Source organism: Engystomops pustulosus, chromosome 9 (genome assembly GCF_040894005.1).
Source record: "Engystomops pustulosus chromosome 9, aEngPut4.maternal, whole genome shotgun sequence".
Taxonomy (NCBI): Eukaryota; Metazoa; Chordata; class Amphibia; order Anura; family Leptodactylidae; genus Engystomops; species Engystomops pustulosus.
Genome location: NC_092419.1, coordinates 98,333,760 through 98,361,643, shown reverse-complemented (window position 1 = coordinate 98,361,643; position 27,884 = coordinate 98,333,760). Strand labels below are relative to the sequence as shown.

The 27,884-nt window shown below is 42.2% G+C and overlaps 2 protein-coding genes across 2 annotated transcripts in view; one reads left to right on the top strand and one right to left on the bottom strand.

Moving 5' to 3' along the window:
• PTGES (prostaglandin E synthase) overlaps nucleotides 1–12,287 on the top strand; it is a 35,439-nt gene extending 23,152 nt beyond the window's left edge. The window contains exon 4 of the mRNA XM_072124432.1: nucleotides 9,423–12,287. Within this exon, the coding sequence (XP_071980533.1) occupies nucleotides 9,423–9,672 (250 nt within the window). The 3' untranslated portion in view covers nucleotides 9,673–12,287. The remainder of the gene's footprint in view (nucleotides 1–9,422) is intronic.
• A 6,024-nt stretch (nucleotides 12,288–18,311) lies between these two features.
• PRRX2 (paired related homeobox 2) overlaps nucleotides 18,312–27,884 on the bottom strand; it is a 28,728-nt gene continuing 19,155 nt past the window's right edge. Inside the window, exons 2-4 of the mRNA XM_072124430.1 lie at nucleotides 23,544–23,731; nucleotides 23,254–23,429; nucleotides 18,312–21,889 (exon numbers count right to left, since the gene is read on the bottom strand). Coding sequence (XP_071980531.1) covers nucleotides 21,739–21,889; nucleotides 23,254–23,429; nucleotides 23,544–23,731 — 515 coding nt within the window. The 3' untranslated portion in view covers nucleotides 18,312–21,738. The remainder of the gene's footprint in view (nucleotides 21,890–23,253; nucleotides 23,430–23,543; nucleotides 23,732–27,884) is intronic.

Sequence of the window (27,884 nt, the reverse complement as noted above, 5' to 3'; positions counted from 1 at the left end):
ATTTAAACATCTGCAATGTGTTCTTCACACACATATATATTGTTCTTCACATACTATTTTGTTCGCGCCGTTCCGCGCGTATCTCCCGACAAGTAAGCAGATGTGCCGAACATCTGTAATCTATTCCGCACTGTGTTCTGCACTGTGTTTTTATCTTAAATGATCCTGTGTTCACTGTGTTCACTGTGTTCACTGTTTTTATTCTATTCTTCACTGTTCTTCACATCTGCTAAATTGTCGGGAGATAATATACGCGCGGAACAGTGAAGAATAGATCGCAGATGTTTGCAATTTATCAGAAGACATTATTTTTCAATTAAATAACACATTTTAATCCCAAACCATGGTCCCTTTGAAAAATGCTCGAGTCTCCCATTGAATCGCGCGTGAAAAATGCGCCGAAAACGCGAAAAAACGCTAACAACACGCGCGTGAAAAACGCTAATTACTCCAAGTAAAAATGGAACAAAAATGCAGCCAAAAACGTCAGTTTTTCACGCATTGCACCCTGACGTGAAACGCAACGCTAGTGTGGAAGAGGCCTAAGTATATGGTGCTGCACTAAAGGGTCTCCAGATTACCTACTATCCCCCTCAGGTAGGGGATGAAATATCCTTTCTAGAATTCCTGCTTTTATGTGAAATCTTTACCGTTTACCTATATGGCTGTGGTCACACGTGGCGTTTTGAACCCGGTTTTGAATGTGTTTTTGAAAAACGCATGCGTTTTTGATCTGTTTTAAATATGATAATTGGGAAAATCGGTCAAGAACGCATGCGTTTTCAAAAAACAGACTGCTTAAAACCAGTCCAAAAACGGGTCCAAAGTGCCACGTGTAATCGCAGCCTAAACCTTCTCCAGAGAGTAGTAAAATTGAGCCGTGGAGAGTCATATTTTGTGAGATGAGTAAAGTTTAGAGGCTGCAGGGGGAGAGTGACTTCAGAGGCCCCTATCTCCGATTCTGTAGTATCTAGAAACATGCTTTGGTTCAGAGAGTGACCCCTAAGTTTAGGACCCACTATGATATCCTTATGCCATAATATAACATTGGGACAATTATTTTAGTTTACAAAACTCCTCTATTTGGGGTCCTTATTTCTTGATTGAGAGAGAAGAGCAGCTACAAAGAGCGTCTCTTGCTGTGGAAGACCTGTCCTGTCCGGGTAACCTATTAATTGTAATGCATGCAGTGTAATAACTGATACCACCTGTGGTGGCACTGTAATAAAAATCTATCACCTGCTGCCAGGCTTCTGGGGTGTTCATCAGTGGACACTATGTAATCAATTGACAGTGCCAACCAATAGGGATTGTACAGAGCACAAGATCCCTTTTGGTAGAGATACAGGCAATTAAAGACATATGTGGGACCTGGATCTTTATTTGTCTTAACTATGTCTTGATGTAGGGACTCCCGATGTGCTCCATACCTATGACACACACCCCATGCAACCCTGTGTACCTTTACCTTATCAAGAAAATATCCGGAAAAACACCTTTAAAAGTTGGAATATGGTGGCCACAGCAGCCTCTTTATTAACAACATACAAAAAGGGAATTAAATATATTAACATAAATAACATGTTACAAAATAACATTTATAAACTATACATGAAAGAACCTGCAGAAAGAAGGTCTATGAGGGCCAGAGAGAAGAGAGTGTACGCAATATCCCCCACGCCGCACCGCTCCGGCTCGTGGGGTGACAAAAGTGTCGCGGACACTCAATTTCCTCCTCCCAGGTCCACCCACCTGGTGTGACCAAACGCTCGTTGTTACCAAAACCACTTCCACCTGTATAGTGCTTCACCCCACTGGCCCTCATAGACCCCGCCACAGGCTGCGTGACAAGTCTAATTAGCATTTACCCAGCTCACCAAAAGGGGAGGGCGGGCGGGCGTTCAAATCCCTGGCGTCGTGGCAAGAGGAAGAAGGGGCCGTCCCAGCCTCCTTTTAAGCCCGGGAGACTGCGGCTCCCGCGAGATCTTCGGCGCGGGCCTAAGCCCCGCCCCTTTAACTCCGTCGCTCCGGTCCCCCTCATCATGACGGGCCTCCGTTACCGGCTCCGCCTCCTGTCCACTTCGGCCCTAACTTGATGTAGGGACTCCCGATGTGCTCCATACCTATGACACACACCCCATGCAACCCTGTGTACCTTTACCTTATCAAGAAAATATCCGGAAAAACACCTTTAAAAGTTGGAATATGGCGGCCACAGCAGCCTCTTTATTAACAACATACAAAAAGGGAATTAAATATATTAACATAAATAACATGTTACAAAATAACATTTATAAACTATACATGAAAGAACCTGCAGAAAGAAGGTCTATGAGGGCCAGAGAGAAGAGAGTGTACGCAATATTCCCCACGCCGCACCGCTCCGGCTCGTGGGGTGACAAAAGTGTCGCGGACACTCAATTTCCTCCTCCCAGGTCCACCCACCTGGTGTGACCAAACGCTCGTTGTTACCAAAACCACTAAAGGGGGATATCGGTCCGGGAGTAACTTACACTGCTAAATTGGGGCGCACATAGATCTTAAAGCGCTTTGACTCCCACCGACCGATTTGCTTAATCACCTCGTCCGGAAGACCCCAACGAGCTGCCTCTGTGGCGGCTCCAATACGAAAAGAGTGCGAAGCAAATTCCCGCGGGTCTAAATCCAGATTTGCCAATAGCTTCCTAAACATGACTACAAACTGGTATTTAGTTAAAGGTACGCCATCTTTGTGGATTAATAAAGGAATAAACCCCTTGGGCCGTGATTTCAAAAACTGAGACACCATTGCTACCGGGCAGGCCGGCGAATCCGGCAAACTATTTAAAACTATTGTGGATCCCTTTCCCGATTGATCCGTTTTTGATCTGGCCAAGAAACATTCTATCTTATTATCCGTCAGGCATACGGCACTGTACGGAAGACCATCGGGTTTGGTTTTGCTGGAATTCAGCAATTCGCCAATTCTAAACGCCCCGAAAAAGGCAAGGGCGAATGCTGCTTTAAATAGTGCTACTTCATAGGCATCTCTGCAAGCCATAGGAAGAGATGCCGTTAATTTCAGCAGCAATGTAAAGGAGACTGGACGACGAATACGGGGTGTCTGTTGGAAACTGCGGGTGTAACCTTTTATTGCCTGTTTGATCAAGAAATGTTTTGTAAAATCTTGGCCTGCAAACAGTTTAAAATAAAATGCAAGAGCTGCTATTTCTCTCCGCAAGATTGACGGGGACACCGACATCTCAAGGCGGTGACCTAGGAAACCCACTAAAACTACTACCAGATTGTTTTGATAGGGGCTAACACCTAACCCCTCGCACCACTGTTCCCAAGCTAGCCTTGTCACATTATAAGACCTCCATGTACAGGGAGCTAGGGACTGTTTTATAAAGGACAATGCCACCTGAACGGGATATCCCAAACATGAAGTGGAACGTAGGTCGGGACGGGATCCGCATGCGGGGCCAGGGACCGGAACAACTCCCACTGTAAATGAGATAAAGCAAATGCTGTAGCATTAGGCTCGCTCGGGACATGTCTAGCACTCAACCATATATTGTTTGACAGACATAGCAGTACCAGATGTCTAAGAATATTGACAACCTGCGGGGATGAAGCTGTTAAGGATGTTAAGGCCTGAGCCACCGCCTCGTTGGATGTGTTTACTTTTAAACGCCTGTTAGCCAGTCTGGAACCCCAAACCGTCAAGGCGACCACTAATGTGAATAATCCCGTTAATGTAGCGTTCCTGATGACACCTGCATCTCTCCACTCCGTAGGCCAAGCCTCTGCCACCCAAGCGCCCTTCAAATAAGCCCCAAAACCAAGACCACCAGACGCATCGGTGTAAAATTCCACCTCTTCGTTGGATGTCCATTCCTGAAGCCAAACCGACTTGCCATTAAACTTAGCCAGAAATGATGACCATACAGCCAAATCTGCTCTATGCGCCGCTGATAGTCTGATAAAGTGAAGAGGAGCACGAACTCCCACCGAGGCTAATGCTAGCCTGCGACTGAAGATCCTACCCATGGGTATGATCCTGGTGGCAAAGGCCAGCTTCCCCAGAAGCGACTGCAGTTGACGTAATCGCAGCTTACGCGCTGCCCGGGCCGTCTCAATCGACTCGCGCAAGTCCTGCAGCTTATCCTGTGGCAAGCGACATTCCATTGCGACAGAGTCGATCTCAATGCCCAGAAAGCGCATGGTTGTTGCCGGGCCTTCTGTTTTATCGGGAGCTAGCGGAACCCCGAAAAGATTTGCTACCCTCTGAACAGTGCTCAGTAATACTGAGCACACATGCGAATTTGGGGGGCCTATGCATAAGAAGTCATCCAGGTAGTGAATAATGGAATCGATGCCCGATTCCATCTTCACCACCCATTCCAAGAAAGTGCTGAATTGTTCAAAGTAGGAGCATGACAGCGCGCAACCCATGGGGAGACATTGATCTACAAAATAGGCCCCATCCCAGTAACAGCCTAGCAAATGAAAAGACTCGGGATGAACCGGGAGCAGACGAAAGGCTGCTTCAATATCCGTCTTAGCCAACAGGGCTCCAGGGCCCATTAGTCTTACTAAGTCAATCGCCTTATCGAATGACACGTAAGATACTGAACAGAGTTCATCCGTTATCCCGTCATTCACTGACAGCCCCGGGGGGTGAGATAGATGGTGAATTAGGCGAAATTTATTGGGTTCCTTTTTAGGGACTACCCCCAATGGTGAGACTATAAGATTACTTAACGGTATTGATTTGAAAGGACCTGCCATGCGGCCCAACGCTACCTCTTTGAACAATTTTTCGTGAACTACTTGTGGATGTTCCCTAGCTGACTTTAAATTTTTTGTGCTCAAAGCTACTCGTTTAGAAGTTGAGGGAATTTTGAAACCTACACTAAAGCCTTCTAACAAAAATTTTGCTCCCTCCCGATCTGGATACTTACTTAGGTACGGCTGCATCTGGCTTGCTAGGACCGGCGTCCTCCCCTTTTCTAGAAGGATCGTAGGCACGGCCTCGAGATTTCCTGAAACATCTGGCTGCCGAGTGTGCTCCACCGCAATGGGAGCACTCGTGCTTAAATCTACATGTGTTACCGAAGCGACAGCTGCCGTCATTGAACTGCCAGCAAGTGCCTGATTTTCCAGCGCCCGCTGGGACAACAGCTGTCGCCTGGGTAACCGGTGAATAGGAGGAGCTTGCACGAAAGGGCTGAGGACCTATCCTAGCCGCTACCATTAGTCTCATCCATAGACTAATGTCCCTGTGATCCCAGCGCATGGAGGGGCGCATCGCCTTTCTCTGTCTGAACTGTTCGTCATAGCGCAACCAGGATATTCCTCCGTAAAGGCGATGCGCCTCCCCAATGGCGTCCATGTAAGAAAATAAAGCGGAGCAATGCTGAGGGGCTTTTTCGCCTATCACACTGGCTAGGATGGCAAATGCTTGGAACCAGTTATTAAAGGTTCTGGGAATTAATTGGTACCTACGTTTTATCTCGTCTTCCTTTTTATACTCCTCTGGACGTGGTTTATCTAGATTAAATTTGTCCAAAGGAAGTAGTGAAAAAATTTCCACGTACTCATCCTTCCAAATTTTTTCTTTGACTTCCTGGCGTAAATGGTAACCTAGCGGGCCCTCAAAGCAAACGTATATTTCGCTCCGCGGGCCGTCATCCGGGCGCCACTCGGCGTGCAGCAGTGTTTCTGCCGTCTGCACAACCGGAGCTGGGGCAGGTACTATCTGAGGTGACCAAACGGGTGTTGGGCTACCCGCGTTTAACGCCCTCCCCATTAACTCCTGGAAGCCTGACCATAAATGTGCTACCCAGGGGGGGAGAGAACACGGGGCCCCTGATTGTGGAACATTGGCATTAAAGGAATACATTTGAGGGGGTGGGGGAAGGGGGATGGGGGGATAGGAGGAAGGGGCTGTGTGGTACTCACCAGGCTGCCCCGCCGGGGGTAGAACAGCCGTTGGGCCTGGTCCTGCGGAAGTCGGCTGGCTCTGAGGCAGCGGAAGGGCCTCGCTGGCGTCCAGGAACTCTTCCAATTCATCAGGAGGAGCGACGATAGAACAGGCCGGAGAGGCCTGCCGTGCTGGTGGGGGGTTTCTTGGTGACATCACGGGTGCTGGAGAAGAGCGCAGCGGGGTATGAACCACCGCTGCCACCACGTGGTTCTGGGGTCTGCTGGTCACGCTGGCCTGTAGCGCGGCGGGAGGTGAGAGGGAGGGTGTGCGGGAAGATCTATCCCTCCCCCGCTCTGCAGGAGCTGACACACGGGGCTACTCTGCCTGGAGGCAGCGGCTCTCCTGGGTCTCTGCGGTGGTGGGGAGGTCCGCTGGGCCCGGGACGGTGATCTGCGGCGGGACATGGAAGTCCCCCTGGCCCCAGCAGACGGAGGGCGAACCCTCTTGGCCGCCGGTGCCGGGGGCGCACGTGTCCCACGCGCGCCGGTGATCTGGCGGGTGGTGGGCCTTGCGGGACCGCTGGCGGTGTGAACGCTGACGGGAGAGGAGTCAGGCCTGAAGCGCTCCGGGGGGCGAGCCCGTCGCGCCGGCCGTGAAGGCAGAGGAGATGCCGGGGAAGAGGGGGTTAAGGCGGCCTGCAGCTGCGCACGCAGCCAATCCTGGCCGTGCTCAGCTGCTGCCGCCCGCATGATGTCCTGGATGTGGGACATTACCTTCTTCCTCTGCCGACGCGCTGATCCGTTCAAATCCCTGGCGTCGTGGCAAGAGGAAGAAGGGGCCGTCCCAGCCTCCTTTTAAGCCCGGGAGACTGCGGCTCCCGCGAGATCTTCGGCGCGGGCCTAAGCCCCGCCCCTTTAACTCCGTCGCTCCGGTCCCCCTCATCATGACGGGCCTCCGTTACCGGCTCCGCCTCCTGTCCACTTCGGCCCTAACTTTAATTGGGTGCATGTCCAGTTCTGTAGTGATCAGAACCACAAGTCTGATGTCATCCGACGAGACTCTTATCTTTGACACAAAAGAAGAACCAGAAGATAAGGGGCATTTGAAATCAATCTCCCCCTGTAGTTTTTACACTTGGCTCATTTCAGGCCAATATGACTCTTCTCAGCTCATTTTTACAAGAGACTTCACATAAATAAGGGAGTAATAGAAAGAATATATCATATCCCACTTGCTGGTGAGAGAGTCCCTGTAAGCCAACCTTGATCAACACTAATTGAATGGAGACTATTGCACCAACTTCAGCTGCATGAACTATAATTCAGATCAGTGGCATAACTAGGAGAGACGGGCCCCCTAGCAGGCTACTGCATGGGGCCCCCCTTCCCACTTAAAAAATATACATATTACTATACTCACACATGCGAGTTACAATCACATATAAATACACTCATGTGCATATACACATACATATAGTGCCATATGCAACATACTCACAGTGTATACACATCACAGGTACTGCATATATACATCACAGTATATGTTATATACATATTATGCTGGACAATGTGCACTACAATATAGATATAATGGTGCACATCCTCCTTTTTTTATTGTGTCAGGTCGGATGACGGGGCCCCCTGACACTGCAGGCCCCATAGTGGCTGCTATGGCTGCTACTGCTGTAGTTACGCCCCTGATTCAGATCTGACAATGAGAATCCGATATTCCGATATTCCAATTGGTGTCCCTTATATATTCCTGCCCCGGATTAAGGGCTGTGATTGCAAGACCAGGGGTAGTTATCATCTGCAGACATGAGCTAGCGTGACGGCTGCACCCATAGACATGTGATTCGTTCTATTTAATGCAACTTTGGCGATGAATAGAAGTGTCACGGAAATGGAGGTGAATGTAAAGGCCAAAGAAGTGACTAATATTTGCCAATAATGACTCAAATGTCAGAAAATTGGTTACACGCTAATGGGATTACAGTATTTACCTATAGCTGAGAGGACAGGGCTGGTATAGTACATTGCTGGGCCTGGTCTCACAATGTGGATTATACAGACTTTTTTTGTTATTATCTATTGTCTTTCCTTCCTTCTGCTTTGTACAATTTATTGTCACCCTAATGGAGACCCTAATAATCAGCTCTTATCTGTAGGTTAGCTTAGATTGTGAGTGAGCCCCATTGGGTACAGGGACTGATTTGGCAAACTCTGTAATTTTATATATAAGTAAAATAAAGAATTATTAGCTAGATTAGAAATGCTAAATTCTGTACAGTGCCACCACAGGTGGAATAAGCTATTACACCCTATGCATTTAAATCAATGGGTTACCAGGACAGGACAGGTCCTCCAGAACAAGAGACGCTCTTTGTAGCTGCTCTTCACTCTTGATCTAAAAATTAGGAATAGAATAGAAAAATTGGAGTTTTTTTTAACTAGACAACCCCTTCTGAGGACTGGACAATACATCTACGTATGTTATATAATAATTAATTATAACAAAAATTACTTTATTTATATAGCGCACATAAATTACGCAGCGCTGCACAGAGTTTACTAGATCAGTCCCTGTCCCCAATGGGGCTCACAATATAATAAACCTACCAGAATGTTTTGGAGTGTGGGAGGCAACCGGAGGACCTGGAGGAAACCCACACAAACACGGAGAGAACATACAAACTCTTTGCAGATGTTGACCCTGGGACTTGAACCTGTAATGCAGCTGTAATGCTGATCACTGAACCACCGTGCTTGCCATATATTACGCTGTATGGATATCATAGTGGATCCTTAGGGTCTCATGGTGCATTCTTAGTGTGTTTTTAAACACACAAAAAAATGCATGTGTTTTTGTATTTTTTACAATGGGTTTGTCTGGTTTGAATTAGTTTTTCTTCATTTCTGGAAGTGTAAGTGACTGTATTAACATTTTCACAGCTGCTAAAACCTCCATAAATGATTAACCAGCCAAACGCATGTGACCGAGAGCTTCTGAACCGGAGCTCTTAGAAAAAGCTGATCGCTTCAGCCTGCTGATTTCCTACTGGATTTTCATGTGTGATATCATAGGGCTTTCAGATATATTGAAGACATTTCCTTAGAATGTGTCAACATTATCTGATTGGGGAAGGTCCCCCCAGAAATCCGTTGTTTGCAGGTGTTGTGGCCAGTCTGGGTTACTAAAGCTCAGATCTATTCACCCTATTCGATATATCAGAACAATAACCTAGAAAACCCCTTTAAGCACAACCCATTTTTCTTTACTTCACCCTCCTACAATTGCATTGTCCCTTCGTAAAGGTGGAATATTTTAATCCAGAATCTTTGAGATTTACCTTCATTTCCTTTTATGTAATTTAGTTATTTTTTGAGCTTCATGAGAAATATTGTTGCAAGGAACTAGATAGCGGAAGCTGCTGTATTCTTTTTCTGTGGTTTATGCATGGTATCTATCAAGAAGTGATATAAATAACTCTATGCCTGTTTGTTTTCCCTAGAGCGCATCGCAACGACATGGAGAACATCTTCCCGTTCCTTTTCCTGGGCGCCATCTACTCCTTACTTGATCCCAATCCAACCATCGCCAGGATCCATTTCTTGATTTTCTTCATCGGTCGCTTAGTCCACACAGCTGCCTATGTGTTGGCACTGAAGGCCCCGACCCGTTCAGTTTCCTACAGCATAGCTCAGCTCCCATGCATTTCAATGGCTTTCCAAATTCTGTTTTCTGTCGCCTCTTACTGGTAGACAAAAGTATTACCAATTCTTACATCAACGACGGCCGGGATTCATATCAATATTTTATGCCTTTTCAAAAGAAAAGGGGGGTGATTGGAAGTTGTCTACTACTTTTTCCCTATTGAGATCACATGCACTCTCAACTGAGCTGGGATTGCATGTGTATAAGTGAATCAGAAGGAATAGCTGTTTGGCATAAATTGGAGACTCTGGATATTTTTTAGGCTCATTTAGCTAACAGGTGCACGAGTACCATAGTCAAGGTTCACATCTTTGCTGGAGGCTTCTTTAGTCAGTAGGGGGCGCCATCAGTGTTTGCATAATGATGGATCCAGCGCTGTCATCATTTTTAGTGTTCTGCTCATATGATGAAGCAGAATAACGGAAATGAACAGCACAGATGTGAACGGCGCCTTATCCTTTGTGCAAATAGTCTTTATTGTGTAAAAAACAGTATTTGTCTGCACATTATGCTAATAGTGGTGGCAATTGAAAATGTAGCTTTTATAATATTTCTATGATGAAGAAGGGATTTTTTTTAAAACTTGGAAGTCTGGTAAAATTTGTTTCAGACAGAGTGCCATGCCTGTTTGTAGGCCAGGTCTGGTATTGCAGGTCAGGCATATTACGGATGAGATGTAATACCAGATGTGGCCTATAGGGAAGAATGGTCCTGTTTCTTATAGGTCCCATGGGTGTAAGGGTTTACTCAGCAGACTCCAGCAAAGATGGCACCAGAACATAAGCAAGCGAGGGGATCCGAGCATGTATCACATCCATGTGCTCCAGTTTTCAGCAGCAGAGGGTTTGGGGCCTAAAGGGGCTTGCCCCATTGCAACTGTGTATTTGGCCTCTATTCTATATCCACCCTAGATAGTTTAGGCGACCTCAACAAACTTTGCCCTGTGGCCCAAAAACTCTAAGTTACACATTCTTATAGATTGAAGGATTTTCTGCATCTACATCTATCATACTCGCCAACAATCCCCAGCGCTGGACCAAGTTATGGGAGAGGGGGGCTTTTAAAAAATATGCAGGGATGATCATGGGGTGATTTCTGATGAATCATGAGTCATTATGGATTCAGATGTTGGTGCGTATGATATATATGATGGATATATGATAAATGTGAATGGTCTCCTCAGACCTTGTAAGATGAAGAATAATTTGCCTTGTCCTCAGTGCAGTTTGCAGATATAGCTATGGTCCGCACTGTATTGGGCAGGTCCTAGATATCTATGTGAACCCCTATGAAGGTTACATTTATATCCCCAAAAAGGAAGGATTATTTATATTGTATGGATGCATGGTCCTACAATGCACCAGTATTTATAAATGTGCTACCAAAGAGCAACCAAAATCTCCTACTAATTTGTTTATGCATCTGCTTTGCGGACTTGCGTTTTTCCATGGATAAAAAAAAAATTCCATTAAAAAAATCCTTTGTAGGCTGATTCAGCAGTCCTTTTCCATACAAACAGTCCTCAGATTCGTACTAACAGAAATTAGCAAATTAAGTAGGGACAGGCTAAACAAAATTAGCCACTTGATCTGACTACACAGGTTTCTTTTTGTAGTCTGTAACCATAGCAATGCATAGAAACTTTCTATGCAACACAGTAGCATACAAGGTAATTAATCATACAAATACATACAGTAGCTTTCTTTTAAGGTCAAACATATCTACCATTTTGTATACACAGTTCTTATGATGACTTTTGTGTTTCCCCCGGTTACAGACTACAAACAAATCCTGTAAGTAATCTCACCCAGTCCTGGAAACTTTACAAAACTAGGATATCAAGAAATAGAGGACAGATTGATAATAATGAGACAGCAGGTTAGATTTTTAGAGAATCTATATCTAATGAGGTCTGCAGAAGAGCTGTACAGGCGGTCCCCTACTTAAGGACACCCGACTTAAAGACAACCCCTAGATAAAGGGGTCTGCCCCTGTTGTGAAGCTCTCTGGATGTTACTATAGTCCCAGGCTGCAAAGAACAACTGTAAAGTGTCTGTAATTAAGTTTTATTGATAATCCTTGGTCCCATTAGAGCAAAAAATTTTTACATTTTAATTGTCACTGGGGGATAAAAAAATTGTCCGGAACTTCAATGATAAAATATATCATTTCGACTTACATACAAATTCAACTTAAGAACAAACCTATGGAACCTACCTTGTACGTAACCCGGGGTCTGCCTGTATATACAAAACAGTAGACATTTTTTTTTTATGAAGTCTATTAGTAATTTTAATTCTATTAAAACTATTAGACTTTTTAAAAATTTCCATTTTCAACACTGGTCACTGCCTCTACCATGAATATTCACAACCTTTAGGCCAGGGTCATGCTTTCACTAGTAGCACAGCGACACCGCGGGTTGCATTCAAGGAACACTATTGTCTTCTGCAATTTTCTAGTTTTGTTTAAAAGACGCTAAACATATTTGTATTGTTCATGTGAGAATAGTGTATTTTGGATGATTCTTAAGACATATCAAAAAAACAAATCAGAATAGGAATGTTCATGTTTTGGAAGGACTAGAATGTTTATTCTGTATAATGTATTGTTTTTACTATTTGTTGACTTTATGTAAAAAATAAAAGATGCTTTGAAGTGATTCCTTATTGCGTCTAGTAGACACTGACCTCTAGTGAGCTATGCTGAAATAGCAGGTCATGTTCTTACCATGGAAACGTCTTTCTGGTTTATGCTTGTGAAGTTGGGGCACTTCTAGGGATTAACAAGGGTAATAGTAGTCAGACCATCAGATACATTAGTATAACAATGACGCTCTCACCTTCTATCCAATTCACATAGTTCCTGAAATACTCTGTGCTGCTGAAGGACTTTTCTTCTTAACATATTTATTTTTTAGATTATAAATCTATATGTTTAGAGTCTTATTCTTATCAGTACACAGTGGGTCGCATGTATCATAGTTTTTCGGCTGACACTTTTTCACGTTCCTTGAAGTTGGGCAACTTAATCATTGCCATGTATCCTAAGTCCTAAATAGTAGTTTCCCAAAAGTAAATCTGGGTCTAGCATGCTCTGTTTTGGGACTTATTGGGGCCTCTTTACTAAGGGTCCCGTGGACCGCACTTTAGTCGGACATTCCGGATTTGCGCCGCTGAAACAGGCATTTAGGGGATTTTGGCTTACGCGATCGGATTTTGGTGCAGCAGTGCCGGATTTAATGCGACACAAATCGGGGGCGGGCTGTCGGACGATATGACTGATTCAGACAAACCGCAGGATTTAACTTTAAAACTGTGTCGCTTATATGCATCAGGTGGTGAACTCCGGAGGACCTAATCGGGGAAGCGACATATTCAGGAAATTGGGCACATGATCTTATGCCCCATTAGGTGCAAGAATGAGCCCAAAAGTCTCACAAGTTGAACAAACATCTGGGCTACAAAGATAGATCCGGCCACTGCACTAAATCCTTGAGGCTGATAACTTTGGTGCACTGCTTGATTTTGCGCCTAAAAAGTCTCAAACTGCAAAAAATCTCACAAAAAGTTGCACAAAGAAAAGAAAAAGAAAGCAATAGGAGTGAAACATGTCCCCCAATGTTTAGCATGTCTATACAGTGTCAGACTGGTCGACTAGAGAATAGGAGGATCCACTGAACAGCCCAGGCTCTAATCCTTTTCTGGACCCCACTAGTCCAACAGAACAGTTGTAACGCAACATTTACACAATAATTTCACATCCCTGGCCAGCACAGAAGTGATTATATTTACCAATTTGGAAACTAGTATAGTCTATTCCTTAAAGGGGTTGTCCACTTTAATCTCATTCCAGCAAATATTGGATATTGTTAATGTAAAGAAAAGTTATACAAATTTCCAATATACTTTCCATATCAATTCTTTACAGTGTTCTAGATCCCTGCTTGCTGTCATGCAACAGGAAACTTCATTCTTTACTTTCTGTGTATAAACACCGGTCCATGGTCATGTGATGTCACACAGGTGACACAGCTCTGATTACACTGTGTGATATAACGAGCCATGCATCTGTGTAACATCACATGACCATAGACCAGGAAGTAAAGAATGAAGCTTCTTGTTGCACGACAGTAAGCAGAGATCTAGAAAACCGTAAAGAATTCATAGAAAAAGTATATTGGAAAATTTGTACACGAACAATATCAATAATTTGTTGAAATGTGTGTAAATGGAACATCCCTTTTTAAGGAATAATAGAGGCTGAATAATTTTATAAGGTGGTCTGAAGAAACCTTAGTCCAACGCTGGTCCCACAGCCCCCTTTCCTAGGATATTCAGTATTATTAGTGATATACAGTGGGAACTATATTGCAGTATTATTATATTGATATTATGATATTGTTTGTATATGGCTTTGTGTGTTCTTAGTAATACGGTATACAGTATTTGGCACTATGTCTGTTTCAAATACATTAAGAACTGTCTAAAGAATAACTGACGAGGGGTAGATATGAGTGGATGATTTCATTCGAGTTTGGGGTTCGGGTTCAGCCCAACATATTACCAGATTGCTGGACAGGCGGCCAATCATAGACGTGGCTGGTAGCTAGGGGCATCAATTTGGCAGATTGTTAGGGCTCCAATCTGGCAATATCTCCAAGTCGGGCAGCCAGAACATGAACCCCGAACCCGAATGCAAACATTGGGTCTGCTCATCTCTATTGAGGGGATGTACTTTGCTTTTTCTATAAAACCCGCCATGTTACAGCAGACCATACAGTATGGGAGAAGTCTGGATGGATCCAAATGTTCCCTAGAATTGTCACCTGGATGGTATTTTTATTATTAGGCGGTAGTTTATTTTAATTTTTTTACATGGATGTGATCCCAAATTCCATATTAAAGGTCCACTAAAAACTTCTCTTTGCAAACATGCACAATCCAAGAGAATTGGGTAGATAGCCATCCAACCATTGACAACTATGGTGTATAGTTACTGCCATCTACACAATCAGTCATCTGTATACTAATAACAATTACTAATATCAAATCCACAAGCAGCAGATGACGACTGAAGATTATAACTAGAACATTTCCTGTTTTGTGTGGCCTTAAAGGGGATTTACACAAGGAGCGGTAACAGGCGGCAAACATGGCAGAACATGATCTCACTGATCCACCTCCAGGTTTGTTTTGATCTTTAATGGATGTAATGGCCCCTTGGAATTCCTCGTATACCACCATATTGTCATCACGTTCCGTACTAAGTCCATTATTTCATGGAAATCTCCATGGTTGACCTGTAAAAGAAAACTGCAGAGACTTGTATAAAGCGAGGCTCCGGCTCTGACGTGTGACACACCAAAATAAATAAAAGCTATATTTGTAAGTGAGAGCGCAACATTGTGTTCCGATTACTCTGCAGGACCCTGGGGTAGGACGTGTTGGCAGAAGAGCCCACCACCCCCTTTCCGGGCCTCCGGTGTTAATGCTCTCTATGGCACTCACATTCACTTTCCTACTCTTAAAAATGCCTTTTATGTACCTCTACGTGGGGGACGTTGCTCGCTGCGGTTATCTGGATCAGGTTTTACGACCACAGTGAAGTCTGCGTTCTTGGTGGCACAGAGAATTTTTAATTCCCTCCATATAAATTTAACCCTTTGTATATATAGGAGTAGGGGGGTGGGGTATTAGTCATGATCTTTCGTCTCCATGGGATTTCCGGTGACGTCTGCCGGATTATGGGTGACGTGGAGAGACGGCAGTGAGTGTTCGTCTAGACTCAGGCTCAGCTATTTACTTCTTGTGACTTTTACAAGACTCACTTTAGGTAACAGGACACTTCCCAAAAGAAAAGGCTTGGGAAATGGAGGGGGACAGATGTACGAGAGCCTATAAAAGGAATGAAGAACAAAGAAACCCATCTCCTGGTGTCTACCAGAGAGAAAACATCACATACATTGTAAAAACTGACTATATTCATCAAATTCAGCAGCTGTGGAAAAATATCCCCACTATTTACATGGTGGAACTTGGAAACTGTCAGCGAGTAGGACCCGGTTTTGTATTTTAAGTAGCTATTGGTCAATCAGAATGCAGGTCTGCTAGTAAAAAAAAAATCCACTTGAAAGGCGCTCCTCCATAATAGTATTTTAATAAAAAGTGAAAAAGTATAATAAAAACATTGGTTATCTATGGGCACATAATTAATTGTATAAAACAATGATGAATAATGTCTATGGTGCAATAAAATTGTCTGTTTTCCCTCATCATCTCCTGGTGGAGACAACCCCCTCCCCTTGGATCATCTTCTCCTTTGCACCTAAGTAGAATTTTAATGCCATCCTATATGTATCGGCATGACTGATGACAACATGTTTTATATGCTAAATATATACCATGAAAAACGGACAACGCGTTTCACGTTCACCATAAAACGCTTTCTCTGGTCTGTATGAACCATAGGGATGGACCAGTGTTTCACACAGACCTGGGGAAGCATTTTTTTGGCATATGTGAAACGCGTTGTCCGTTTTCTTATTGTAGCATTTTACTATACTGGGCCACAAGCTTATTGTTGGTTGGTTGGTTTCCTTAAATCACCAATCCTTCCTACATATAGTATATTGAATTACACTGATATTCGCGAATGAACCCCCCACACTATGATTTACCAATGTCTGGTGGTAAGCAGTTTAGCTATAGTGATGTAATATACATTTATGAACACTAGGGGGCACCATGTTCCTAGGAATAGGCTGATCATTGCTTACATTAGGGTTCACTTCAGGCTAATAGTGCCAGATTGTAATAAAAGTTCCATCCATTATTACTGCAGTAGATTGTAGTGTATGTTTCTTTTATTATTCTTTTATTATGCATGTGTTACTCTTTACACTTATTTAGCCCTCCATCACAATGCATGGCATTGAGTGCCCCTCTATTCCGCTCTGCTGAACTTTTCATTAAAGGATTGGTGTTCTGGCTCCCAGAACCCCAATGATCAAGTGATTGAAGGGGCTGCAGCACTCCAGTGATATCAGGCACAGCACCACACATTGTATAGAGGCCGCACCTGTTACTGAAAATGTTCAGTCTCCCTTTTTTGAGTTGGACTTGTCAGCTGTAGACTGTAGTACCAGTTACAAACACTACATAGTGGGTGGCGCTGTACCTGGTAAAGAATAAAGCTTTTACAAAGCCCATCCAAGTTCTTCAACCCCTTTAACCCATCTCAACAAATTGCACTTCACAGTGATGGTATTTATTATTCCATGTTTTTGTACTTGAAAGCTGGAAAAAAATTCCAAATGCGGTAAAATTGGTGAATAAAACGCATTTGCACCATTTTCTCGTGGCCTCAGTTTTTAAGACTTTCACAGTGCACTCTAAATAACACCTCTACTCTATTCTTTGGTCCGATAAGATCACGGGGATACTAAATTTATACTGGTTTTATAGTGTAATACATTTTAAAAAAGAAAAACCTTGTGTACAAAAAAAATTCTTTTTCATAACTTTTTCATACTTTGTGTACGGATGACTACCACTTTGACGACTGTACAACCTTTCAATCACTTTTTGTAAAATTTTAACAAGATGTTGAAACAGTGGGGTTTGGACATTTAGGCGCTATTTTCTGTTAGGGTGTTCAACACTGGGAATAACTGTTATTGTATTTTGATAGACCGGAAATTTTGGAACGCAGTGATACCTAATGTGTATATGTATTTACTTGTTTATTTATTTTTATATCGGTTCTAGGGAAAGGGGTGATTTGAACTTTTAGGTTTTTTATTTATTTTAACTTTTTAAAACTTTTTTTAAACTATTTTTCAGACCCTCTAGGGCACTTTAACCCTAGGTTGTCTGATTGATCCTACCATATACTGCCATACTACAATATGGCCATATATGGGGAATTTCCATATCATCTATAATAATAGTTCCTTTATTTATATAGCGTACACAGATTACGGAGCGCTGCACAGAGCTTGCCAAATCGGTCCCTGTCCCCAATAGGGCTTACAATCTAATCAACCTACCAGTATGTTTTGTAGTGTGGGAGGAAACCGGAGGACCCGGAGGAAACCCACGCAAACACAGTGAGAAAATACAAACTCTTTGCAGATCTTGATCCTGGGACTTGATCGCAGGACTCCAGCGCTGCAAGGCTGTAATGCTAAGCACTATGCCAACATCCTATTACTGAAGCCAAAATAGCACATTGTAATACATGGTTTAAAACAAGACAGTCTTGGGTCTTTGAATGACCGGAGGCTGTCATTGCAACAGATCATCGTTTCCTGATGACATCACAGGGATCGACAAACACAACAAAGATGGTGGCGGCTACGCAACAGCAACAGCGGTGGGTGTTTGCTGCTATATGCGGCAAACTCCATGACTGTTTGTTGATGGCTCATCCCATGAGCCCTCTTCATACATCGTTAACAATTCCATAACACTGGACAACCCCTTTAAGGAGTGATTACACATTCTGTGTCCTACTTCTCCGCCCCCTTTTGTTTAGCAAGAGATTCTTCAGTCTTCCTGAAGCCACCAGTAGGGGGAGCTGAGGAGCCTATTGTATACTGTGTAACAATAACAATATGTAACTCAATGACAAGGCAGCATGCACTGAGCTCCATCATGAATAAATATAATTAAAATCACCTTAATCATTTGGAAAAGTAAGAATTTATTATTTTCCGTAATATTATCACAAGATAAAAACCTTCATTGACAGATACGATTCGACAAAATACAGAAACAGACAAAACGTGATCCATAATACTGAAGACTGTTTAATAAAATACGATGTTTTTGCAAACGACAAAACAAACTTTATGAATAAGAAGCTAGTTCCTCGCGATCACCATGTGCATTGTGGGGTGCAGTACCTGTCACAGCCTATGAAGGCGCTAATGTATTATGTGAACTGAGAACTAGGGTCACACAGAACCCACACCTGCATGGGGGTATATGGCTTTTCATATATAGGTATGGATGTAGCACTGCTTGGACGTACCTAAGGTCATTTCCCTTTAAATTCGCCATTTCGGAAGATGATCCAAATGGAGAATCCCTTAAAGAAAAATTCTCCCAAATAATTGAACAGGATTAAAAGCAGTTTTTTTTAGGCACAGCACTGCTCCTCTTATACAGCTCAGCCCAATTCACATTAATGGTGAATAATAATAATAATAATAAAAATCAATATTTTTTTTTATCAACAAGTGTATGACTGAGCCAGGAATGAGACCCACTGAATAAGTTCTGGAGGTTTTTATATGTTTTATGTCCGTTTTTTAAAATCATTTTCAAAAAATCTCTGCTTGCTGTCGGTGAACATCCTTGTCCTGCTCACAGTTCTGCAGGTTTGCTGCAATGTATCCCAATCCTTATTCCTTCTATGTTCACTGATGCATAGTAACAAACGTCATGGTCAGGACTAATATAAAAAAAAAGATATGTTTCCATTCACTGACCACAAGCAGAGATCTTGGGAGATTAAGCATAAAGACTTTATACTTCTTACAGCTGCAAGTTTTCTACAAACACATCGCTCTGTACCGATATTTGTTTTCTTCTGATGATTTTTTGCTTCAATGTATCAGTGCAGGTGAATGACTATTAGTTTATGTAGACTTTACCACTGTAGCAAGTCTTCAGCTGTGAGAATGTTTTAGTTTTCCTTTCCATAAACCAGAATATTTAATGGTCTCTAATAATGTTGCACCCGGCACGCGCCAATCACGCTTAAACTGAGTGCACCAGCTATTTTGGTGCGCTCAGTTTAAGGGGGGAGCGCCACAATTATGTGAGACTTTCAACATAAATGGGGGCACCAAAAATAGAGTTTTGTGTTGCTGTGGGCACAGTAAAGCTGCAACACAAAACTGGAGGAGACACATCATAAATACATGTTCAAAAATGTTGAAAATTGGCGCAGTCAGTTTTATAAATGTGCCCCTATGGCTGGTTTTTCAAGTCAGTGCTATGAATGGGCAACTATGGTCAGTAATGGTGGCAGATAACCTTGTACAGGTCATTCTTTATCAAATTATCAAATCTTTCCTCTTGGAAAGACTTATTTCATAACAACAGCTGCTTTAAAACTACATTTCCCAGCAGCCATCATTCCTTTGCACACAAAGCAACCAATCAGTTTCCACCTTTTATTTCTACAGTGCTGAAGACAAAATGCAAGTCAGATGCCGATTGGTTGCTTTCATTTTCCCTCAGGGAAGCCTTCTCTGAGGAGAGAAAAGCCATTTTAAGTATTTAGCAGTCACAAATTGACTGCTGAATCTGTACTATTATCCTCTGCGTTATCAAAATCTGTCATTTGTTGAATTTAAATTAAACTAATCCTTGTTGCCCATAACAAACAAACAGCGGCCTATGATTCTTGAATAATCCCTTTTCTATTTTTGTTAACATGGATGGGGGCTAGCTTTCAAAACACAGAAATTATTTTGCTAATAATTAAAATATGTTTTTGAGAATTGCTCAATGATACTGAGATTGGTGCTGCAATACCAGTCATTACATGACCCCTCTACATTCTGGGGTAATTAAGGAGAATGCTTTGTAAATAATAATTCACCATGTCCTGAGTAGTCATGAAGCGTGACTAATAATACCAGTCAGCTGAGAGGGACACATTACTTTGCGTACAGCACATACTTCCATTTGTCCCTTTAATTTGGATTTTAAGGGTCCACTATGTTTATCAGGATGTTAAAGGAGTTGTCCATCCACATCAAGTTCTCCCCTGTCCAAAGGATAGGGGATAATATACTGATTGGTAGTGGTCCCAGTGGTGGTGCGTCTATGCAGAAGCGGGGTCCATTGTTTCCCGAATGAATGGCGTGGCAGCTCGGATATAGACAATGCCGCTCCATTCACTGACTATGGCACTGCTAGAAGTAGCTGACTATTGTGCTCAGCAATCTCTGCCAGCACCACTGAGATGAATAGAGGAGGCAAAGTCTGTACCAGGCCCCCAACTAAAATCATTGTTTATAATACTAGTCTCCTCATATGGGAAATTGACACCTTATGGGCCCCCTAAGCCTCTTGGGCCCGGTTGCGACCGCACCCTCTGCACCCCCTCAAGTTACGCCCCTGGTCTCACCACTGGACCCTCGCCAATATGCAAGTTATCCCCTATCTTGTGGATAGGAGAGAACTTGATGTTGCTGGAAAACCCCTTGATGTGAACTGGTGTCAAAGTTTATATGAGGGGCGGTAAGCAGAAGGCATTCCATAGTACACCTAAAATGAGGAGGATCGTGGAGCACAGTTCTACCTCCATTTCCAAAACTTCTAAGCAAGAGTATATTGTTGCCCTAAACTTGCCCCAGCTATTGGCCTCCTTTGTTGGCCCATAAAGTGTCTCCATCACATAAAATAGACCGAAACTATAAATGGTTCATTATATTTGGGGGGACATAGTACCCATTTTGCATTGGGGCAGAGCAGCTTCAAGTTTCGCCTCTAGTAAATGGTATTTTTTTGACATTACACAACTCATTAGATGTGATTGGGGGATATAAAAGATTCAGCCATTTTCCAATCCAAAGCCTGTTTATCATCTGCACCCAGGTGACAGAATATTGTATAAAATGATATATTTACAAAGCACAGTACGTATCTACACATATATATACAGTGCGTACCGATGACAACGAGACACAGGGGAAGCACAGATAACAGAGAAGTAATGAGGAAGGCAGAACAAGATGTGGAAAAATTCTCATAATACTGATAAGAAATTCTAAAGTATAAAATATCTACAGTCACAAAACAAAATAAAAGTCTGAAGAGTCCCGTCCATGTGGTCAATGTCCGGACCTTAGACATGGCCGGCTTGAATAAATCCTGTCATGAATGATATGACACAAGAGCAGGTAGGCGACCATTCTCTGGACTTCGGTCAGAATGTCACATAGAGCACAGCAACTTCTTGTAGTAAACAGGAGCTGGGAAATGGAGCCACATTATCTTCATTGATGGCCATGGGCTCTTGTGTGGCGTGTCCAGCACACCCTGTGCCTCGTGGCTGGCTTATTTATAGTTTTCTGTCTATCTAATCAGGGTTCAGTTGACAGTGGACACCTGGCTGTGGTGCAGACTGAACTCCTTGGCTTTAAGACGTAGGCTGGCGATGCTGTCGGCCATGTTGACTCCCTGGGTAGGCAGTGTTGTAGGAGCCGAGGTGGTGTTTGGGTTATAAGGCGGCAAACTGGCGCTGATACAATTAAAGGAAACAAAGAATTATTAGCATAAATGAAAAATATGTGAAATCTTAAATACATTTTATTGTATTTGATCAAACATCTTATAACTGATGTTCATGGGATAGCAATATGGGGAGCAATTGTAGCAGTTATACCTGGGCCTTGGTGCCTAAAATGAGGCTAATTTCTATAACTACCATATTACCTCATACATACATGACATCTTGGTATCAGGCTATGCCCCTTCCATGGCCAATCCACATCCATTTACAAAATCCATGCCAATGTCCTCTGCATCGACCACACAACTTGAAGAAATGGTTCTCTGAGACATTCCAGATGACGACTTGAATCAGGAACCCCCTCAACCAACTAGGATTAAGGTTTTTCAATTTGTCCCAGTTTGACCATCCACATATCTTTCAACCCTTTCTAGATAAGCAATTGGTTGGGTGTCAGCAAAGATGAACTCTACTGAAATGTCAGAAGAAGTATAGAAGTGACCTTCTAAACATAAGACTTCTTTGTCAAGGATATTCGCTGCTTCCCAATTTCAGGACATTTTACTCTCTTAGTAGCCTAAAAGGGGTTGTCCATAATTTTTTTTATTGATAGCCTGTCCTGGTTTTTGTCTGGCTCAACTACAGTAAGTGCACAGCAGATGGCTCCGCAGTCGGTGTAGTAGCCATTTGCTTTTAAAGGATACCTACCACTTGAAATGGTAGGTTTAAGATGCAAATACCAAGCAGTTTAAACACTTTTTAATCTTTATAGCTGAAGCAGCTTCGGTGCACCTCTCCGTCACCTCCTATATAGGCGCGCGCACGGTCGCTCGCATGGTGCGCCGAAGCTGCTTCAAGCTATAAAGATTAAAAAGTGCTTAAACCGCGATACAGAGGTTTATGACACTAATGAAAACTGGTGCTCAGTATTTGCATCTTACACCTACCATTTCAAGTGGTAGGTTTCCTTTAAGGAAATCTACCACCAGGATTAAGGATTGTAAACCAAGTATGTATTGTGTGTCCCTTCTGGAAGGATTTAATCTTGGTTTAGCTTCGTATTCCCTTGTTTTTGCAAAAAAGGGTTTAAAAATGATGCTAATTTGCATGAGGAGCCCCAGGTTCAATTAGCATCTATTAAACCCTTGAGCCCCAGGCCTCATTTGTAAAATGTTGAAACCCTTTTTTTGTACAAATGAGAGCATAAGAAGCTAAAAGAAGAGTGGATGCTGCCAGAGGGGGCACACACCAGCATGTAAGTGTGCTTGGTATATAATCCTTCATCCTGGTGGTAGATGTCCTTTAATGAATGGGTGTCAGATGGATAAAAAAAACATTTTAAATTAAATTTCAGAAAATCAGGGCAATGTTACCTGTAGCTGTTAGAGTTCCAAGACAGGAATTCTGGTGCCAGGCTGGTTGGTCGAGGACTGATCTGCTGCTCCACAATGGGGTCTTGACTATATGATTTCAGGAGAGAAGAAGAGCGGCTGGCCAGCATGGCCCTCTCATTCCTACGGAACTTGGCTCGCCTATTCTGAAACCAAACCTGTAAATGGAGACAGATTATGATACACTCCAATGTCATGGATGAAATGTAGCATGACTGTGCCATATTGGAACAGAGAGTTTTAAGCTTTATCATTGTATCACAAGAACTAACCTGTACTCTAGCTTCACTCAGATTCACCCGTCTCGCCAGATCCTCTCGTACAAAGGCGTCAGGGTAGTGAGTTCTCTCAAAAACTCTTTCGAGGGCCTGCAACTGGCTGCTATTGAAAGTTGTCCTGTTCCTCCTCTGCTTCTTTTTGATCCGAGCACTCTTCGCACATCCTGAGATGGAACTTTCACCTAAAATACAAAGTAAACTAGAGTAAATCAAAGACGACAGGGAACTGCAGTGCAGAAGATATTAGATAATAATTTATTAATATTATTTTGCAATAGAACTAAGTGAATAAGCCCCCCAAAAATGATACATATTTCTCATTTATTCAAAGCCAAAATTTAGCCATTGATAAAAAATAAAATAATGAAAAATAAAATTACACAATATTAATACAAATAATAAAATAATACATTAAAAAACATCAATAATAAATCAATAATAGTACATTATAATAATATTAACATAAAAACTATTGAAATATTTTTTTTTCCCTATTGGCTATACACCAGTATTTATTTATTTTTTTTATATTTTTTAATCTTCACATTTTTTATTGCAGATTCATTTAAATCATTGAATGAATATTATTTTTTTTTTTTTTTTAGATATTTTTGCAAATTGTGTGTTAATTAATAATATTCATTTGACAATTGTGCGTACATTATGCTACTATCTACTGTATATCAGGAGTAGTTAATTCCTTTCCACCAGCAGGGGGCAGTCGTTTTGGCTGGGTACATGTCACATTCTTATGTAACAGACATTAATTTTCTTTGTTTCAAAGGCACAAAAAAGAATTACCATGAAACTTGAGCTGTAGCCGGAGTACATTAATTTCCTGTAATATGGCTCAGCTTGATATACAAAAGCAAATTCGAGCTTGCCCTGCCCTCAGATGACATTCTTCTTACACAACTCTTACAATGTCTTTGTTATTTCCATAAATTGTTTTTTTGGCTTATATGGTATTTGTTGTGCTGAACACGTATACAAGTCATCAGATGTTCAGTACAATACGTACCTCATCCCTACAGTTCAGTAGGGGAATGTCACTCTTCTACGGCAGAAATAGGATTGCAGCTGAAGTGGGATATAAAGAGTGCATAGACTACACTGCATACATTATATATAGAAATCACTGCATATATTATATGTACTATATACCTCACATTAGATTGAGATTTCACATCCTTTCTACACTGCATATAATGTCTCTGGCAGATCGGAGATCAAATCCCAATTAATAATATATTTAAGTATGGAATACCCCTTTAAGAAATTCAAAGAACCTACTCAAAGTAAACTTTTGCATTTCACAGAGAATAAGGCTTTGTTTTCACTGCATATATTCACTGTATATATTACATCAGTGGTGTATCACCAAGTAGCACATATCGCATCATAGAGCCTCATCTTTATGTCACAATTGAAACCAATTAGTAATTGTTAACTTTTAATTAAAACCTCACAGACATTAAGATGTAGCTTGAGCGTAGGAAATCACCATGATAAACCAGGGACACATACTCATAGATCCAGGCACCGTAACTGTGGTATCTACTTATATTTGGCCTCCTTCCTACTAAAATAAACTTTAATAATTATACTAATTAACCAGAAGGGCTCTGTGGGTGTTACCAGAGCTCCTCCATGCTTCAGCTCTTCCCCTTCCCTTTGTCTGATGTAATCTCACACAGTAGAAGGTGGAAGTGCTTCTGCACAGTGTAACAGCTTGTAAAGCTACAGCATGGGGGGTCACTTGTATCCTCCCAGCCCTTCTGGCTCATTAGCATAATTTTAAAAGTAGATTTGAGAAGGAAGGAGGTCATGGTGTCCCTGGTTTATCATGTTTGATTTTGATGGTAGATTTCCTTTAGAGGGGTTGGTATTGATAGATATGGATCTGACACCCATCACCTGTTCAATTCCCCCTACCTCTGTATTAGGCAGAAGCCGCAGAAAACATTGTAAGTGAATAGCGGCTGCGGCTGTATCTACAGCTTCTACCAGATACGTGGAGCTTCATCTCCCTGTGTGGTGCCAATATCTGGAGGAAGGGCCATCAATACTAAATTTGAATATATTGTAAGCTCCTGCAAGCAGGGCTCTCACTCCAATTGTGTATTAATAGTATGTTTTACTATGTTATTTTGTTTGTATATGGAGATAATGATCTGTAAAGCGCTTCAGAATATGTTGCCATTAAAGAAATAAAGACTTGTAATTATTCTGACGACCCCTTTAAGGTAGGGTTGACTACTGGGTATGGTTTATTACTGGGATCCGGTGTGACTGCAAAATAACCCAGCTTCTAGGGGACAACAAGTTTGTTGGCTGATAACCAATGCAGCTCTGTATATAGTAAAGACTGTAACTTATGATCATTAAGGTAAGTCCTCCTTAGGTATGGCACAGTAAAGGGAGTGAGCTACAAACAAACAATCTTTAAATAAAACACACATCATATTGCTGCATTTTAGAAAAATTTCCTTCCATCATTTCTCAAATAGCTCCCAGTTACCTCTATTGGAGCACAAAGGGTTTTTTTTTTACAAAATTTAACAGCAGAAATTTGGAATTTGATGCCCGCAACATAAACCATGACATAATGTCTCCAGGATCCCCCCTCCTGCGATCATGGTCTACATCCCAAGACTCCCTTAGCATCATGTTATCTCTCCCTTACTCAAGGTTTGTGCAAAGCAGTGTCTGTTTTCTGCACTTAACATATGATAAGTATTATTCACAGTCAGGATACAGAGGGGGATGACGACATGTCAACTAGAGCTATGCAGGGGGCTCCGGCGTGCAATTGTTAACAAAACTTTAACAACTTCCACATGCAGATACCAAACCAATGAGGGGACCCATCTATTATTCCGGCCATTACTAATAATTTGGGCATTTAGACATAGTTGGGTACATTTATTATGCTGTTTGCACCAGTTTTTGGCAATGGGCTGTTCCTTTTTTGGGGGTATGCCTCCTTTGTCTTATTTAATATTTGTCTGCGCCACAAATTTCCTCTTTTTCGGACACTCATGACTTTCAATTTGGGTGCTGCTTTTTCTGCCCAACACGTTTCCTTTCTAGTCTACTGACACCCATTTGTGGCGCACACTTGGACCCACAAAAAAAAATCTACCAAGTTCTATGATGCCTTTTTGAATGCGGGTAGTCATTTCAGACACTTTCTACCGAGCATCAGATTATAAAGGGGTTTTCCTCCGATACAAGTAGGCCCTATCCACAGGACAGGGCCTAGCTTGCTGATTGGTGGTGGCCTCAGTGATGAGATGAATAGTGCAGAATGGACATGCACGGCCGTCTGCTCCACTAACCTTAGGGAGTGATGGACCTACCTTGGATCCTCCGTTCTTGTGATCTGTGGGTTCACTGAGATCCCCACCAATTTTACATTGTTTGGGAAACCCCCATACAATGTAAAATCACACAAAATCACTATTTGTGAGTCAAAAAATGGATCTTGCGACACATAAAAAGGGCCCGAGTGTCCACAATAAGGATTGGATATCCAATATTACAACTGTGTAAAAGTTAAGTGCTAGATAAACCTGTTTTAAAATATATATATATCTGATTAATTTTGCTGAAAGTCATAAGTCTAGATTGAGAATTGTCAATTTCTGCCATCAGATCTCGAGCTAAACTTTTGAGTAATGTGAGGCTGACTGGTAAGGGATGTGGTGTCAAGAGACCATATATTTTTCCGTCTTTCCAGATATGAATTGGCATGAAGCAGAGAGTCTAAACTATTCACTAGTAATAAGGTTTTTGAGAAAAGCAACAGGATCACTTGTAATGCATCAGGGATCTAAATTTGGGAGTGTTAGGGTAGCCATTAAATGGTATGTCAATTAAAGAGCAATACAGTGGTACTCGGTATCAAAATAGTGCAACTGGCTAAGACGGATCATCTTTGACACATTGAAACTGGCACTTCTATGGCATACTGTCAAATGCATGTTTTTTGATAGGAGAGAATTTTATAGGGCCAATAGCTAAAATGCTTTTATGTAGAAATTATTTGGAGACAAACAATTACATTTCTCATGGAATAAGGGAAGAAAACAAGAAGGAGAAGAACTAGTAACAAGATGGATGGATAGTATGCCGGGTAATTTGTAGCAAACCACCGTTAGTGGTGACAATGTATTTTGTTTAAAGGGGCCTCTTAAAGGTTTGACCAGCAACATAGTCACCCATGTCAATGAGCTGTGTCTTGTAGTGCAACAGATAAAGGATGCAATCCCAAAAACAGCCATAAACAAAGACGGCGCTGTTTTTGGAATAAAAAAAGGGGGGCATTCATAC